This window comes from Sturnira hondurensis, unplaced genomic scaffold (assembly GCF_014824575.4).
Source record: "Sturnira hondurensis isolate 20B ecotype Veracruz unplaced genomic scaffold, ASM1482457v3 Scaffold0004322, whole genome shotgun sequence".
NCBI lineage: Eukaryota > Metazoa > Chordata > Mammalia > Chiroptera > Phyllostomidae > Sturnira > Sturnira hondurensis.
In genome coordinates, this window is record NW_028076953.1 from 1,542,544 (window position 1) to 1,558,297 (window position 15,754).

Here is a 15,754-nt window from a genome sequence, read left to right on the forward strand (position 1 = left end):
CAGGCAGAGGGCCTCCTCCACTCTCTGCGCAGGTCCTCTCATTTTGTGGTCCCAGCTCCTCCAGAGGCTTTGATAAAAAGCTTGGCACGCACGCCGCGGCCAGAGTTACTTTCCCTCATGAGGCATCTCAGTACAACGTACTCACGAGGACAAGAGGCTCGGCGTGGGGCAGCGGCTGGATGCCTGCCCAGGGAATGAGAAGGCGAGGATCAAAGCCGCCAGGAGGGTTCGTTAGCTAGACCCCTCCGAGTCCCCGGGGCATCCTAATTGCGCGCCCTGCAGCCTCACGCTCCCAAGCTGTCCTGCCGAGCAGGCACCGGGCCTCCGGCTTTGGAACAGCTGCTAGGCCCGCGTAGCGTCCGCCCGCCCGCCCGACACTGGGGACCCTGGCTGCCCCGGGAGGAACCCTGGAAGGAGGAGGGGTGAACAGACCCAGTTCAGCTGGGGCTGCCAGGAGGCCCGGGGAGCAAGGAAAGTGGGCCGCTCACTTATCAATCACCAACAACCTACGACAGACTTTCTCCCGTGACCTCGCGGGCTGCTCTGAAATCATTCACTTAAAAATAAAGAAAACCACACATATAAATAACGGCTCAGAAGAGGCCAGCATGAAAAATGGAGCTGTTTTTATACAAATCAACCCGACGTCTTTACAGATTTTATAAATTCCTAATATCCCGGAAATAATTTTTTTTCTAAATCAAATTGGTCACTTCATCATATTACATTCTGTTTTAGTAAAATCAGCTCCCTTGGATTTCATCATTTGTTAAAAAAAGATAAACTTTATTTTTGTAATTTTCAATCACAAAAAAATCTATATTTTTGTCTAAGCATTTATTTTACTGAATCAAAAAGACATGAAAAGAAAAATCATGTTTTACTAACGTATATAAGTGACTCTTTTTTGGACAACATATAATAAATATGATATATCACTTATCACTCAGTCTTTCAAATGTACATTTTTCTTCATATTATGGAGCATGCCACTTTTCCAAAAGAAAAAAGGTCATGAGAAATCAGTGCAAAGTTCTCAGTTACCCTCCTCTTTTCTCCGGGGCAGGCGGAATGTCCACAGCAACACCCTCTGCCTCAGAATTTGAGGCCGTCTGTCCGTCTACAATTCTCCGTCTGTGCAGTTTCCTCTCCATGCCCTTCTTTCTTTCCTCCTTACCCCTCCCCCTCCCTCCCTCCTGCATGTCCCTAAAGTCATTTTTAAAAGAACTTGAGGTTTTGTTTTTGTTGATGTTTTCACTTACTGATCGCACTTTGTGTGGGGTCAGCGTTCTCACCAGTCACACTGCAGTGGGGGAGCTTTCCAGCCCTGTCTCGGGGGTAGGGAGAGGGAGGGCAGAGGGCTGGCTCCTCTCCGGGGGCCCCGCCCACTGGTGAGTGTCTTCCTTTCTCACTTCGCAGCTTCCCGGTCCGCTGCCAGGGAGGCCCGTCCGCCCGGTGCGGGGAGAAAAAGGACAGCAGTCCGAGTAGGGGAGGGAACGGGAGAGGGACTGCAGTGCTGTCCTGGTTCTTGTCCTTCACCGGGGGTGCGGGGTGCCTGGAATGGGGTTGGACAGGGGGTTGAGAGCCGGCTGCGCCCCGGGCCCCAGGCCGTGGATGAGCACGCGGGGCACCAGGGGCCGCTGCAGCGGGGGGTGGGGCGCGGGAGGAGTCCGGTACATGCTGCTGTACATGGCGGCGGCCGCTGCGGCTGCAGTAGTACTGTCCATGCTGCCCAGCAGGCTGGGATGGTAGAAGTAAGGCGAAGGAAACATCCTCTGCAGTGCCGAGTAGTTCCCCGCCTCGGCCAGCAGCTCCAGGCCCACCGCGGTCTGCCGCTTCCACTTGGTCCTGAAAAAAAAGTGGACGTGCACACACCCCGCAGCTGTGGGCAAGGTCCAGGCGCCAAGGCCCCTTCTCGCTCCCTCTCTCGCCCTCCCCCGCCTTCTTTTCCTGGGGGACAGGAGGCCAAGAGAGCTCCAAGAACCGGAGTCTTGTGCATCCCAACACTACCCTTTTGCTCACAGAGTGACCCAAAAGCCAAGTCAATTTTATAAATGACACTTTTGATGTCGGAGAATTCGCAAATGAACTTGTACTAGCTTTGCTGCCTCTTCCTGATCCTCTTCTCCTGGGTTGCCGTCACCCCTTACAGTTTGGCTACCTCCCAAAACTTTCCTGAAGGCCAACTAAGGCCACTCTTTCTATAGGCGATCTTCTGCCTCCTCCTCTAATTCCTCTTCCCAGTGAGTAGCTCCCCAACAATCCCAGAGCGTCTCTCTGCCCCTCCCCCCTTTCCTTGCGGCTGGGAGAGAAGAAAACGGTAAACAAAGGGGCACCGAGATTCCTGGGCCTTGGACCTGGCCCCTCTCAGTCCCCAGGGCTGTGGGGACGCATCTCTCTCATCAGCCTGACAGGACCTTACAGGAGGCAAGGGGCTTAGGCAGAGGAAGGTAGCAAGGTTTCCAAACGGAATTCGTTTGAGGGAGTGCTCTCCCAAGGGGTCAGTACCTCCAGGCCATTTCAGGAGGGGAAAAATGCATTTCAAGATATTTTCTCCTTAGGGAGAGGGTAACAATTAAAATCTGTGATCAGCTTTTCTCAGTCTCCTCCCTCCCCCACTGCACTCTCCTTAAGAACAGGAGGAGAAGAGGCTTTGGCTCAAATGCCTCATAAAGGAACTCAGGACTGGTGGGCCATCCGTACCCGGCAGCTCCAGCCAAATTAATAAACATGTCGTCCATTTAAAATTGGCTACAAATGACACTAATGTTTTCCGACAGAATTAGGGTGGCTGCAATCGTATGTAATGAGACAGAAAATTATGGTAAAGATGACAACTGGATGGGCATTTCCAACTGCACTTATGGACGATTAGAACACAAACGAGAGAAAAGGAGGGGGAGAGAAAAATCTGGACAAGGGAGACGACTATCTGGATTGGAAACACAGTATTGCCTCGGCCTCAGCTTGCTTGGGTTTCCTCTACAGTTCAGGGGCCTCGCAAACTCTGTCAGCCCCTTTCCTAATTTCCTCTGAGGTTCCTGGTGGGCTCTAAGGCAGCCAGTACAGGGGACAAATCCTCAGCATGGATGCCTAACCGGATGCTGATTCATTCTCCCGCCTGCTGCTGCCCACCCTACCTGTCCTGGCCGCCTCACAGGCCAAGGCAAAGACATTTAAATCAAAGCAGTGGGGCAGTTCTCCCAAGACCAAAATAGCTAGGCTGCGTGGCCAGCTACAGACACTTAGAACCAGTGTGTGGCAGGCCTAAAGGGCATACCTCACAGGCTCCATGAGCCTGAGTGTCAGCTGCACAGATGTCTGGTTTTGAGAAGGTGTGGCTTGATTGATTTGGGGGCAAAGTGGGGGGGGGGGGAATTCCAGCCAGTCAGATGTGAGAGTAAAGTAGCGCATGTTAGGACACTTAGAAGTGCAAAATTTTCTAAACTTCAGCTGCCTATGGAGAGCTCGCACCTTGGGGGAGTGGCTAATCCCTGCCCATGCTTAAAAGTCCCCAAGTGCCCACTCGAAGCCCTCTGAGTCCCTAGTGTCTCCCAAGGCCAGGAGGGAAGACTAGTGCTATAGTCATGACCTGGATGGCCAGAGGCTTTGCTCCCCCACAGAGCCTCCCTTACCTGCGGTTCTGGTACCAGGTCTTGACCTGGGTGTCAGTGAGGTTGAGCGAAGCAGCCAGGTCCATGCGGTCCTGCACGCTCAGGTACTTCTGCCGCTCAAAGCTACGCTCCAGTTGATTGAGTTGGTGGTCAGAGAAAGCCGTCCTGGCTTTGCGAGGCTTTTTGGCTCTCACAGGGGGACTCTCTCGGCTACTTGTAATCTCCCGGTCTCCTTCCTCCTTTGTTCCTATGACAGAAACCCAGGCACAGCTCAGTAAACTAGTCTGGAATAGGGAAGGATGGAGTGTCTTCCTGGCACACATTTCCACATTCCCAAGCCAGCTGCTAGTCTCTAGGGACTGGACTATGCCACCTTCCTCACACACACACACACACACACACTTGGACTTCAGCCAGTATGGAGAAAGAGGACCAATTTCTGTCTAGAGAGAATGGAGCCTTGTACGGAGCTCCTTAAAAGGGTTCTAAAAGGGTATCTGATCTCTCCATTTTTGAAATTGAAAAAGAAAAAATACTTAATAGTAAAAGGTCCTTTTGTCATTGTTTACTTACTAAAAGGGTGGGGAGACCCTGTCCATTTCCATTATTGTTTTTCACTATGACTTCATTTCATTTTTTTTTTAGATTTAGTAGTTTTTAAAAGGTCTATTTTGTTTCTCTTGTTTCTTTCTTTCTTTCTTTTTCTTTTCTTTTCTTTTCTTTTTTTTTTTTTGCAGAGGAGGTACCTTTTTCATTTTACTTTTTCTGTTTACTCAGAGTTATAGGCATTTGTTTTCCTTTATCAGGTACACTTGGGAAATGTTGGAATCAAGGTCTCTGCAGCTGCTTGTATCATGTCTTGCAAAGCTTCCGAAAGAATATGTCACCCAGACACTGAGCTGAGCTCAAAACCACTGAACCCATTCAGGTGACAGCCCAGAGATTTCCGGATTCCATTTGTCAACTTTGGTTTTTTACTGAAATGCTGGGAAATCGATATGTCAATCCCTCTCTGTTTGTACCCGTTTTTTGCTGCGCTCCTTGATCTTCCCTGCAGGAAGAACAATAATCTCTCTAATTGACCCACTGGGGAGGTTGGTGCACAAAAAAATCACCAGACCAGACTGTACATCTGTTTTGGGCACTATTATGCTAATGCTGTAATAGTAAAATGAGGAGCCAATATCCCACCTTCCAGACAGTCCATACACATCTTTCCTAGAAATGGCAAAGATTAATAATAATAATAATAGTAATCGTAACAGTAATAATAATAGACCACCTAGTAAAGGAAAAAACGAACTTTCCTGCTATGTTGAAATGCTTCTGTCGTAAAGACCAGAACACTAATAAAAGTCTCTGAAAAAATGTGAAAAGGGGAGTTGAAGGACAATTTCAATTGCCATCTTCTGATTTTACCAAGAAAAAGATAAATTCAATTCGATAAATTTTACTTTCATAAATGCTATGTCTCAATTACTAGCAAGGAACCAGAAATTTTACAAAAATACAGATATTCAGTTGGGTCCATGGGGTAAGAAGGGTTTTTTAAAAATACTGAAAACCTGATTATAAATTTTTATCTTGTGAACTTCCCTATATTAACCAGGATCTAATTTTCAAGAAGTTGCTCTGTTAATCAACTAGGAAATTTTTTCTTTATTAAGTCTGATAATTCCTGTGCTGTTGTTTAGAAAATACGGTGTGTAGGGCGAATGAAATAATTTTCATTGAAGAGTAAGTACCATGTTGTGATCACACCCGAAGACACCACGCTAGCTAAGCCTGTTTCTTCCCCGTCTCCCTATTCGCACTCACAAGGTCTCGGTTTAAAAAATCTCGAGTCCTTGCCTTTTATCAACAAAAGTATTTCCGGTCAGATACCCTCGCCGCTGGCCCTTTCCTAATAAATTAAAATTAAGGAAAACAAAGAAAGGAGGTGAATGTTGGTGTGAGTTGAGAGGTAGAAATGTTAACAATAAACAGAACTTCAGATGAGTCTTGAGTCTCGAAACCGCACGCCCAGGCCTCCCTCCCGCGCAGTTTTTAATTGCGGCGCAATTGCCTTAGAAGGTGGCGGAGTAAGTCCCCATCAGAGAGATCTGCGGGAGGCCGAAGGGGTGACAGGGAACCAGCAGGAGAAGCTAGACGGCTGAGGCTGAGGGGGCCCAGGCGGCGCTACTCACCGTGGCATTTGATGTCGCTCTGGGAATCTTCCCGCTTGTCGAGTTTGGTTTTGCTGTCCTCCTGCTCCAGCTTTGGCCTGAAGCTCTCGTGGGCTGCGTTGCTCTCCTGCTTCGGGGTGTGGTGGGGAGAGGAGACGCTGGTGCTGTAGGGTGCACACGCCGCCAGAGGTTTGCTGTCGCCCAGGATGTCTTTAATTAAAAAAGAAGAGGTGGAAGTCCTGGGGACCGAGGCGGCCGAGCCCAGCTGCTGAGCGGGTGGCTGCGGCGGCGGCGGCTGCTGCGGCGGCGAAGGCTGCAAACTTTGCGTTGGGGCTGCGGCCGGCGGCGGCGGCTGTTGGCTGTGGTGGAGGTGGTGGTGATGCTGGGGCCCGTCTGCTACCAGATGCGTCTCCGGAGGCTCCATGGTGACAGAGATGGGAGAGGAAGGCGCCGTTCCTACCGTATCGATCTCGGAACAGGGGGATGGAGTGGCCTGATTTCTAAAATCCGCGGTCCTAGTCTCGCCGAGTGGGCGGAAATCTCCATTCATCATGCCGGGGCTGCCCGAACTGGCACTGGACAAAATCGTGTCTATTCCAAAACTCGACCCGCTGGCCCCTTCCATTGTTGTCATTTCTACATGAGGTCCACGCCACTCCGCCGCTCAGCAGCCGCCCCGACCAAGCAAAGAACGCTATCGATCGTAAAATGAACACTAAACAATGTTGTTGCCGCTTAAAAAAAAGTGGGGAGGGACGGAAGGAAGGATTATTGGGACGTGACAATCGGTGGACAGTTTCGACACAACTTTTTTCCCTTTATGCGAAAAGTAAGGGAGGGAAAAAAGGAAGGCCGAGGGAAAGTTACAAAAATTGTGGAGGAAGCACGGAGCTTGCGCTCCAGGAACGACCGTGCATGTGGGCGGCGGTGGCGGCGCGGGCGTCAGGAGACGACCCCTGGGGCTGCTGCGCTGCCTCTGCCGCCGCCGCCTGGGTCGCACACAGCCTGGCACCAGGCGGCAGCGGCGGACGCGTCAGGTGCAGCGACCCCGAAGCCCAGGCGGCTGCGCGCCCTCGGAGCTTCGCGGCGGCTCCCCGAGGTGGCTGTCGCGTACGACTTGGCCGCCCCCGGAGCTGAGTTTCTGAACTTTCTTGTAAAGTTGCGGAGCAGACAACGCCGCAGTGGCCGCGGCCACAAGAGGAGGAGGACGAGGAGGAAAGGAAGGAGCAGGTGCGGGCGCAGAGACGGCGGAGACGCGGCTCCGTGCGACTCCGGCGGCAGCCCGGCGCGTTCGCTTGTAATCCGGCTGCCGGCGGGCGGCGCCGACCCCCTCCCGTGACGTCACGGCCACTACCGCCGTTCGCCGCACCGCGCCCCCTCCGCCCGGGCCGCGCGCCGGGCCCGCCGCCCCCATTGGCCGCGCCCGCGCGAGCGAGCGACGCCGACGTGCCGGGAGCCAATGGCCAAGCGGCTGGTGAGCCCGTCAGTGATCGCGAGTCGGGCTCCGCTGCTCTTTTGAGAAGCCGCAGATCCCTTTGCCCGTGGCCGGAGGCCCAGCGCCTAGTCCGACCGCGGTCCCGGGGCCCGTGTCAGGAGGGAGGGCGGAGGGAGAGGGAGCGAGGGAAACTAGAGAAGGGACCCACAGGGATAAAAGGCAGAACGGCAGGGTTTGCCCGCGGTCTCCCATCCGAGCAGGGGAGGGAAAGAGTGCGGGAAGTGAGAAGGACCCGGCTGGCTGGCCGGTGCGGCCTCCCAGACACGCGTGACTAGTCTGAGGACCCTGAGAGCAGAGCAGGGGGACCCCCGCAGGAGCGAACCTGCGGGAAAGTGTGTAACCCCAGCAGCCAGGGCTCCGGCCGGCCGGGCGGATGGACGGCAAGCTCTGATTTCTCCCCAAAGGAGCTCAGGCGCCGGGCACCGGCCCAGCTCTGTCGCGGGGCCTTGCGGGTCCGCGTCCCCCGCCGCCCTCGGGAAGGGCTGGGGGAGGTTGGGGAAGCGGCCTGCTGCTCAAACCCAGGGACCCTATCCGGTCACCAGTCAGGGCCTGTGCCGGAGGAGATGCCAGACACTTTCTCCCGAGCAGGGAAGAGAAGCCCCCAACGAGGCGCTCTGCTGCGGCGAGGGCAGCCGCGGCTCACCGCGGCGTCAGGCTGCCGGGGGCTTGAGCTCGGGCGGCGGGTCCGCAGCGGCCCTGTCGCCACGTCTTCAATGTCCTCTTCCCCCCACTCCCCTCCCCGTCATTCGGAAAGGATACGGTCACTACGGATCCACTGGGGGGCCGGGAGCGCGGCTCGACCGTGGCGCCTCGTCGAGGGTATCCACTCGCATTATTTCCTCCAGGACGTCTCCAACCTGTCTCTTGTTGAATGTCAGAGTAATGGGAAGTGCCAGTGACAAGACGGCGTATTACTCCTGATTAAGTGCCGTGTCAACCTAATTAGCAGAGTAATTATAAGGTGCTAATGAATGATTCAAAGTTCTTTGAGTTACATTTTACTCCAAATTACCATTTTAAGAACCCTACGAATCTGAGTGGCTGGCATCACTTCCGTGACTAGGTGCAGAATAATGGAATAAAATGGTCTTTAACATCTTCAAGGGCTGGGCAGAAACCTGGGGTTTAGCTGAGGTTCTGAAGCTCACTTTCTGGGGAGCAGCTCCCCCCCCCATTCAGGACCAGAAGTGGGGGGTGGGGGCAGGGGGGCAAACGACCTCTGGGGGCCAGATACCGCCCTTCTGTCGGCGCTGGGTCTGCGCGGCCCTGACCGGGAAGGGGGTGCGTGGCGGATTCCTCCTCCCCGCGTTTTCCCAGAGAATTCGATGTTTTTGACCCAGAAAGGGCCCGCACTATTTCAAGGGTGTGTGGAGCTGTTTCTAATCTTCTCTGTGCCGTTTCCCCCCCGCCCCTGAGGTGTGTTTCTGAGGAGCTCTGTGGGGAAGACCGAGGCCAGAAGGTGAACATTGCGGGCCGCTCCCAATGTTCTCGGAAAGGAGGGGAGCCGCGGTGGGCGAGCCACGGCCGGACGCGCGGCCAGCGACGGCGGAAGCTGCTCTGAGGGCCGAGGGGGCCCCTCCGGGGCGCGTGACCCGCCGACCGGCCCGCAGGCTTGGGTCCAGCCCCTCTGGGCCGGGAAGCCGCGCAGGGCCTGGATGAAGCCTGGAGCGGGCTCGGCCTCCCTGGGAGCCTGCGGGCCCGGCCTCGGCCTTCGGGGCAACTGGGACTTTAGAGCCCGGGCCTCGGTCTTCGGAGGGCGCGTGTGGAGTCTAAGGCCTAGAAGTCCCTCCCGAAAGGCCAGGCGCCCCACACCCTCAGGCACCGGTGTCCCACGCCCCTGGCACCCTGGGCCTCTGTGGACAGGGCGCGGAGGCCGTCCGAGCTGTAGGAGGTCGGTACACGTTCTTCTTCTTCCTGATAACAATTGGGGCTCTTTGCGTTCAGACTTTATCCACCAACTTCCCAAACGAGGCGTTTCCTCCCAAACGTGGTGCTCTACCCTGCCCTTCCGTTGAAGACTATTCTGGGAGGGAAGAGGGGAGGAGGAAAGACATTTAAGATCCAGAACTGAAGGCGCCGCACAAGTCACTTATTCTCGACCTTCATAAATAATTTACTTAAGCCTGATTTTGTTTTGTTCTGGTGTCTAAAATGACTCAAGAGTTCAAAAAAAACTGGGCGCACAGCTTGTGTTGGGTGGTTCGGCAAGATTTTTTGCTTGGAATAATTCACAGCATTAGCAGAAGACACAGAAATATGTCCCTGTGAAATAATGAAATCTAAAAAGGAAGAGGGAGGGGAAGGTGGAAGTGTGAGGCGAAAGGGGGGGGGTGTTCACTTTATGAAACCTCTAAAGCAAACAAAGCAGAAGTTCTGCCCAGTAGGCCCCACTTTATGAATGGTTCAGATCGTGTTTTCTTAAGAAAAGGTTAAGATGATGGAAAAGTTCTTTGGGTGGAATGTTTGATCAGCTTTCCAGAGCAACAATTGCGAGGGGAAAGCAGGACCTTGACTTTTATCAAGGCGAGTCTCGTCTTTGGGCCCTACCAGGGAGGAAATGCTGCTAATGTCCTGAAGACCTACAAGAGGGACAGGAAGACTAAAACTAGATTAAAAATTTAATGAAAAACAAAGTATTCAGAGGTGGAGTTTTGTTACTTAACTTTCCACAGTTCTTTTTCTTTACAGACATTCCTCTTTTACCATTTTTTCCTGAGAATATATATATATGTATATGTATAAGTATATATGTATGTATGTATATATACATATATGTATATATATGTATGTATGTATATATATATGGAGGGACAAATGTAGAATTTATCCTTGCATTATTATTTTTTAATTACTGTATTATTTTGCACATGAACAATTGTAAACCTACTTTTGCCCCACACTGTATATGCACCCAAGCAAACGTAATTAACTTTTCATTTAAAAAAAATCAAAACTCAGAAATGGAACAGAGTGCAGATTAATCACATTTTCAATTCCCATGTATAGGAAAAGAAATGCACTGACTGGATTTAATCAGATTTTCCCCACTGGATTTAAAATACAAATATATATAGCCCCTAAATTGACATAAGTTTTAAAAGTATCTTCCATTTTCAGGCCTTAATTTCCTTCGAAATAAGACAAAGAAAAAGAAAAAATTCTAAATTTTGGAATATTTTAGAATTTTTGCATAGAAAGCAGTTATTTGCCAACTGTGGGTAATAGAGAACATTTCCTTCCCAGCTTTGAAAGACTTGTGAGTCCTGATCACTAAAGATGCTCCCTCCCCACCACAGAGAAAGTTTCAAACACTTGTGTATTTTAACAAGTTTTGTTTCTCAGTTCACTCTCAGAGGCTCACTTTTACAACCTAGATTTGGGATTATGTGTAAACTGGAGCATCAGGTTTTTAAAAACAGAACTGAACTTTGAAGAAAGTCTTCACCTATAGATTATGAAGAACTTTGAACTGGAGTTTCTTCCTATCACATTTTATTTGACCTATTCCAAAGGTCCACAAGATGACAATGCCAACTGGCTGGCATGAGGTGCAAAGGCGCTTGTCTCCACTGGGCGGCGCCAAGAGCCCCAAACCAAGAGAGTCGGCTATTGTTTCTTTCTATATAAAAGATGCATGATACACAAGTAAGCTTTCCCTTTCGAAAGCTGATTCCCCAACTATAGTGCGACTTCTCGCCTTTTCAAAGTTACAGAAACATTGGGCATTTTCTCCGCCCCCCCCGCCCCCAGTCTATCAATATATTTCAAACTGCGTAAGGGCTTAATGTGTATTTGCTTAGAAAACATAATGTAATAAACAGAAAGACGTGAAAACACTGAAATTGAGTTACCTAATAGGCTGAAACCAGGAGACTGGAGGTTGGGAACAGCAGGAGAAAGGTAAAGTGGAAGCAAACTAATAAGGTAACTGAAAACTGGTTTAACAGAAAAACAGGTTAAAATGACAGTCCATGCAATTACTAATTGTTCTAGGGAAATAAAGAGTTCACAAGAGTATTTTGGTATCATAATAAAACTTGTGAGAGCTATATGTTTCTCCACAACTTTACAGATCAGCAGTTTGGAAGAGGCTTAGCAGAGTTGGTTCTCCCTTGGGGGTTAGATGTGTGTTGTACCTAAGCAGTCAGCATGAAGGCAAGTAAATATGTAGACAAAAGAATGCTAAAAGAGAGTTTTAGTCTCATTTTTTGCCACTTTTCAATGTTCTTGAACAAGGCATTTAACCCTCCTGATCACCAACTTCCTTCTTTATTAAAGGGGTGAAACCTTGCCTAGAAAATGGCGCTGTGGTGAGTAAATAAGACCTGCTATGTAAAAGCTCTCTACAAACTGCGAAGCAAGAGTTTGATAAACAAACGACACAAAGATGGCAGCTATTTCTGGCTATATTTACCATACAGTAGCCATATTTTTCCACTTCTTCCTTCTCTCACTTGTTTTGTTCAATCACTCAGTCCATAAACATTACTGAATGTGCACTCTGTGCCAGATGCTTGAGAATGGGACATTAACCCTCCTAAGAGAGTTTACAGAGTTTAAACATGGTGGAAATTGTCCTAAATGCCAGGAGGCCAATATAAATCTGCTACAGAGGGGATGCAAAAAAGACTGGACAGTCCTGCCTTAGGAGGAGTGGGAGGAACAGAAAGGCTTCCTGAAGGAAATGAAGTGTGTGTGTGTGTCTTTCGTTTTGAAAGTAAAGAGGTAAGTTCCAAGCAGAGGGATATCTTCAGAGGGATTTGTTTGGTATCTATGAGGAATAATGTAAAAATGTCCACAACTTGTTCAAATTTTTAATCTTCTGACTGTGGGGCTGGCTGCAATTTGTGGATGTATGTTCGCTCCAGGCATCTCTCCTGAGTGCTGCAGGGAAATACTCTTGGAGCTCCTTGGAGAGAACAGGAATTAAATGCACATATGTCCAAAGACCCCAGCAGCAGGATTTTACAGCAGGTTTGGTTTGATCTGATGAGATGGTCCAATGCCCTCAAAACAGTACTGTAACTACTATCCCCCACTCCTACTTCCACTTCCTTTCTTCTTTCCAGAGTTACAAATTTGGAGGGAGAAAGACATCTCCCATGAGTCAGGGATGGAGGTAGAGATGGTAATAAAGCAGAGGCAGTTGGAGGAGGAGCCTAGGGGAAACATGAGTCGAGATGTTATTTCTCTCTTCTTCAGCTGAACCATTGTCCATCAAAGACTGGCTCTTGGAGAAATGAAAGGGGCCCCATATGACACTGGCACTTCCCACTGTAAAAAGAACCCTAGTGCACTGTTTGGCAGGATTGCAGACTGATGCAGCCACTGTGGAAAACAGTGTGGAATTTCCTCAAAAAATTAAAAGTGGAACTGCCTTTGACCCAGCGATTCCACTGCTGGGAATATGCCTGAAGAATACCAAAACACCCAAAGAATTTATGCACCCACATACATCTTCGTAGGAGCACTATTTACAATAGTGAAGATTTGGAAATAGCTCAAGTGCCCACAAGTAGAAGAGTGGATAAAGAAAAACAACTGTGGTACATTTACACAGTGCAATAGTGTGCAGTAGAAAGAAAGAAAGAGAGAGAGAGAGAGAGAAAGAAAGAAAGAGAAAGAAAGAAAGAAAAACTCCTACCTTTTGCGACAGCATGGATGGAAATGGAGACTATCACACTATGTGAAATAAACCAATAGGTGGAAAACAAATAGCATGTGATCTCACTTAGGAATATAACGCAACAGTCCCGAACCCTTTTGGCAGTACCACCCATTTCATGCAAGTCGGGGCAGGAGTGGGAGAGGGGAGGGGGGAAGATAGGCATAAAATGATGGAACTGACTGACAGCTGTAAGAGGGGAGGTGGGGACTGGAAAGGGGGCGCTGATTGAAAGAGGGTCAAGTGATTCGTCAAATACCGTGTGAAGAACACATGGACAATGGTGAAGGAACTGATTATGGGAGTGGAGGGAGACAGGCTGAGTGGATGGGGGCAAAGGGGGGAAAGAGGGCAACTGTTACAGATTAAACAATACTTTTTAAAAAACACTAAAGCCTCTAAGGCTCTGGGCCAGAGTTCATTTTTCTTTTCTTTTTTTTTTTTAAAAAGTAGATTTATTCAACTCTGTACATCTTTCTTTTTTTTTCTTTAAAGATTTTATTTATTTATTTATCTTTAGAGGGGAAGGAGAGAGGGAGAGAAACATCAATGTATGGTTGCCTTTTGTCCGTCCCCTGCTGGGAGTTGGCCTGCAGGGAACTGGACTACAACCCAGACATGTGCCCTGACTGGGAATCTGAACCGCGATCCTCTGGTTCGCAGGCCCCCGCTCAATCCACTGAGCTACACCAGCCAGGGCAGAGTTCATTTTTCTAACCATTCCTTAGGTTAAGAGGGAATGGAAGGGCCCAGGCAGAAAAAGAAATGAAAACCTCAGAGAGCTGGGCGAAGATGCCAATCCGGAAAGGGGAAATTCATTTGCGATGTTAATTAACAAGCGTCTAATTAAAACGGCACTTTGAGCGCTAATCAATCGCCTTATTAAGTTAGAGCCATCACTGGAACAAATTGAAAGCTCCCCGCCCAGGCTCCTGCCTCTGGAGCGGGTGGGGCTGGGTTCCCAGACACAGCCCGGGGGTGGGGGGTGGGGCGGTCGCTGTCAGCTCCTGCAGTCTTTCCGGGGTTTGTAGAATACTCCAATTCCGGGGGTGTACTCGGGCCGGACCACCTGCTGAACTGGACACGAGGCTAGGAGGCCATTTCTTGTGCAGGCGCGCCCAGCACGGGTGAAGAGGGTTGCGTGGGAGAACTAGAGCAGCTAACACCAACTTTGCTGGTGGAATAGGCGTCCCAGAACGCGCGGGGAAGGAACTAAGCGCCGCAAGCGAATGGGCCGGGGTGGAGGGAGGCGGGCGGGGTTGGGGGCAGGGAAGCAATTCAGCCCGAGAGGGGGCGCTCTCCGGCTGGAACGACACCTTTCCATTTTCCCCCGTACAAACCCATTGCCTCATTTTGAAAACTTCTTAGGCCTTTTCCCAGGTCCAGCCTAGTAACTAGGCAAAAGGTATCCTGCCTTCAGGAAGCAAGGGCAGGTCAGTCCCTTGGCTCTTGTCTCCTGGGGCTCTATCAGAACGCAGTGGGGTCCGCGGCGGGAGCGGGAGCGGATGTGCTGCTCCTCAGCGACGCTGGCTCTCCACCACTGGCCATGCGTGCCTCCCGCCCAACCCTCTCAAGCTCCCGCGTGGCTTTGGTTCTCCAAACTCGCTAACAGAGTTAAGATTTGAATCTCTGTTTTGAGCCTTCCTTATTTCCTAATTGTTAAATGCCTGCTTTTCACCAAATTCTCAAGGGAGAAGTATTTGGTAATAAGAGGGGGCTGTGAATTTAAATGCTAATTAAGTGGGTCCTTCTCCTGTAACTCCACCTGCCTGGCGGCCCTTATTAAAGCAGAACACACCCAGCACGCACACCGCGACATTACCGGGGTGCCCAGCATACTCGCAGTAAAGAGGGACCCCATCGGACCCCTGTGTAGTTTGCTTTTTACGGCCTGCTACGGAGAAAAAGAGGACGCCATTGGAAGGAGGTCTTTTGCGTGGTGGGTGATGTGTGGCGTGGGCCAGAGTGTGGTTTCTGTGTCTGCGGTGACACACTCACGTCCTGGGCCGGCCTGTGCACTCGCCTTCCTGTAGGTGCGTCGGCCGGCCTCTGCTGGCGCGACTGAGAATGAATGCTTGGGGAGGGGGGGGGGGCGAGGTCCCGGGAGAACTAAAGGAATGGCTCCCACGTGCAAAGTTCAAAAGCGTTAATATTTTCATCGCGTTATCATTATTCAATATAATAATATTTGCTCGGTTAGCGGCACTAATTAGACCACATTAAAACTGTAGTGTCTCCCTAATGGTGCGTAAAGTGCCCACACTCATATTTTTCTCTCCGAGGATGGGCGGCTCTTGACATAGGAGACAGGCAAGCAGTGGGGAGGATTGGGGTGCGATGCCCCCCAACACGTACACACGCGCGCGCGCACACACACACACTCAGAGTCAGGTGTCTGCCTGGTGGGGCCAGCGATCTTGCGCGGTGAGTGGGACCTGCCGCAGTACGCTCGGCCCTGCGCCCAGAACCCTGAAGCCTCATCTCACGCCCCAGGACTTTGAACCCGGTGGATTGATTTTGCTGCCCTTCCCTCTTTTGTGCGTATGCGTCTTCAACTGGTTAGGTTTCTAAGATTTGGGAGAGCGACTGTGAATGAATTAAAATACTCTTAACTGAAACACCTTGGCCGAGAACTGGAGGTCCCACCTCCTAGCTCGGGCCTTTTAGGATCCTCTTCTCAATGGGATTCCCCCCTCGAGATTCGAGGGTGGGAGTGTAAAAGAAGCATCCTCGGAGCAGCTCGGGTCTCGATCATTTTCCCGTTGCTGGTGCCCACGGTCAGGCCGGTGAGGCCCTCGGTGATGTGGATGTTAAG

At 50.6% G+C, this 15,754-nt stretch overlaps 1 protein-coding gene across 1 annotated transcript; it reads right to left on the reverse strand.

Moving 5' to 3' along the window:
* Positions 1–1,207: 1,207 nt before the first annotated feature.
* Positions 1,208–6,428, reverse strand: BARHL2 (BarH like homeobox 2). The gene is made up of 3 exons (XM_037045527.1): positions 5,801–6,428; positions 3,636–3,861; positions 1,208–1,848 (listed from the first exon to the last, which is right to left on the reverse strand). The coding sequence occupies exons 1-3, from the start codon at positions 6,411–6,413 to the stop codon at positions 1,536–1,538; spliced, it is 1,152 nt and encodes a 383-aa protein (XP_036901422.1). The 5' UTR covers positions 6,414–6,428; the 3' UTR covers positions 1,208–1,535.
* Positions 6,429–15,754: the final 9,326 nt, after the last annotated feature.

Coding starts and splice junctions, on each gene's coding strand:
- BARHL2 (XM_037045527.1), bottom strand. CDS start 6,413: ATGACAACAATGGAAGGGGCCAGCGGGTCGAGTTTTGGAATAGACACG. Junction 3,862..5,800: donor GAGCGACATCAAATGCCACG/GTGAGTAGCGCC, acceptor TTTCTGTCATAG/GAACAAAGGAGGAAGGAGAC. Junction 1,849..3,635: donor ACCTGGTACCAGAACCGCAG/GTAAGGGAGGCT, acceptor CTTTTTTTTCAG/GACCAAGTGGAAGCGGCAGA.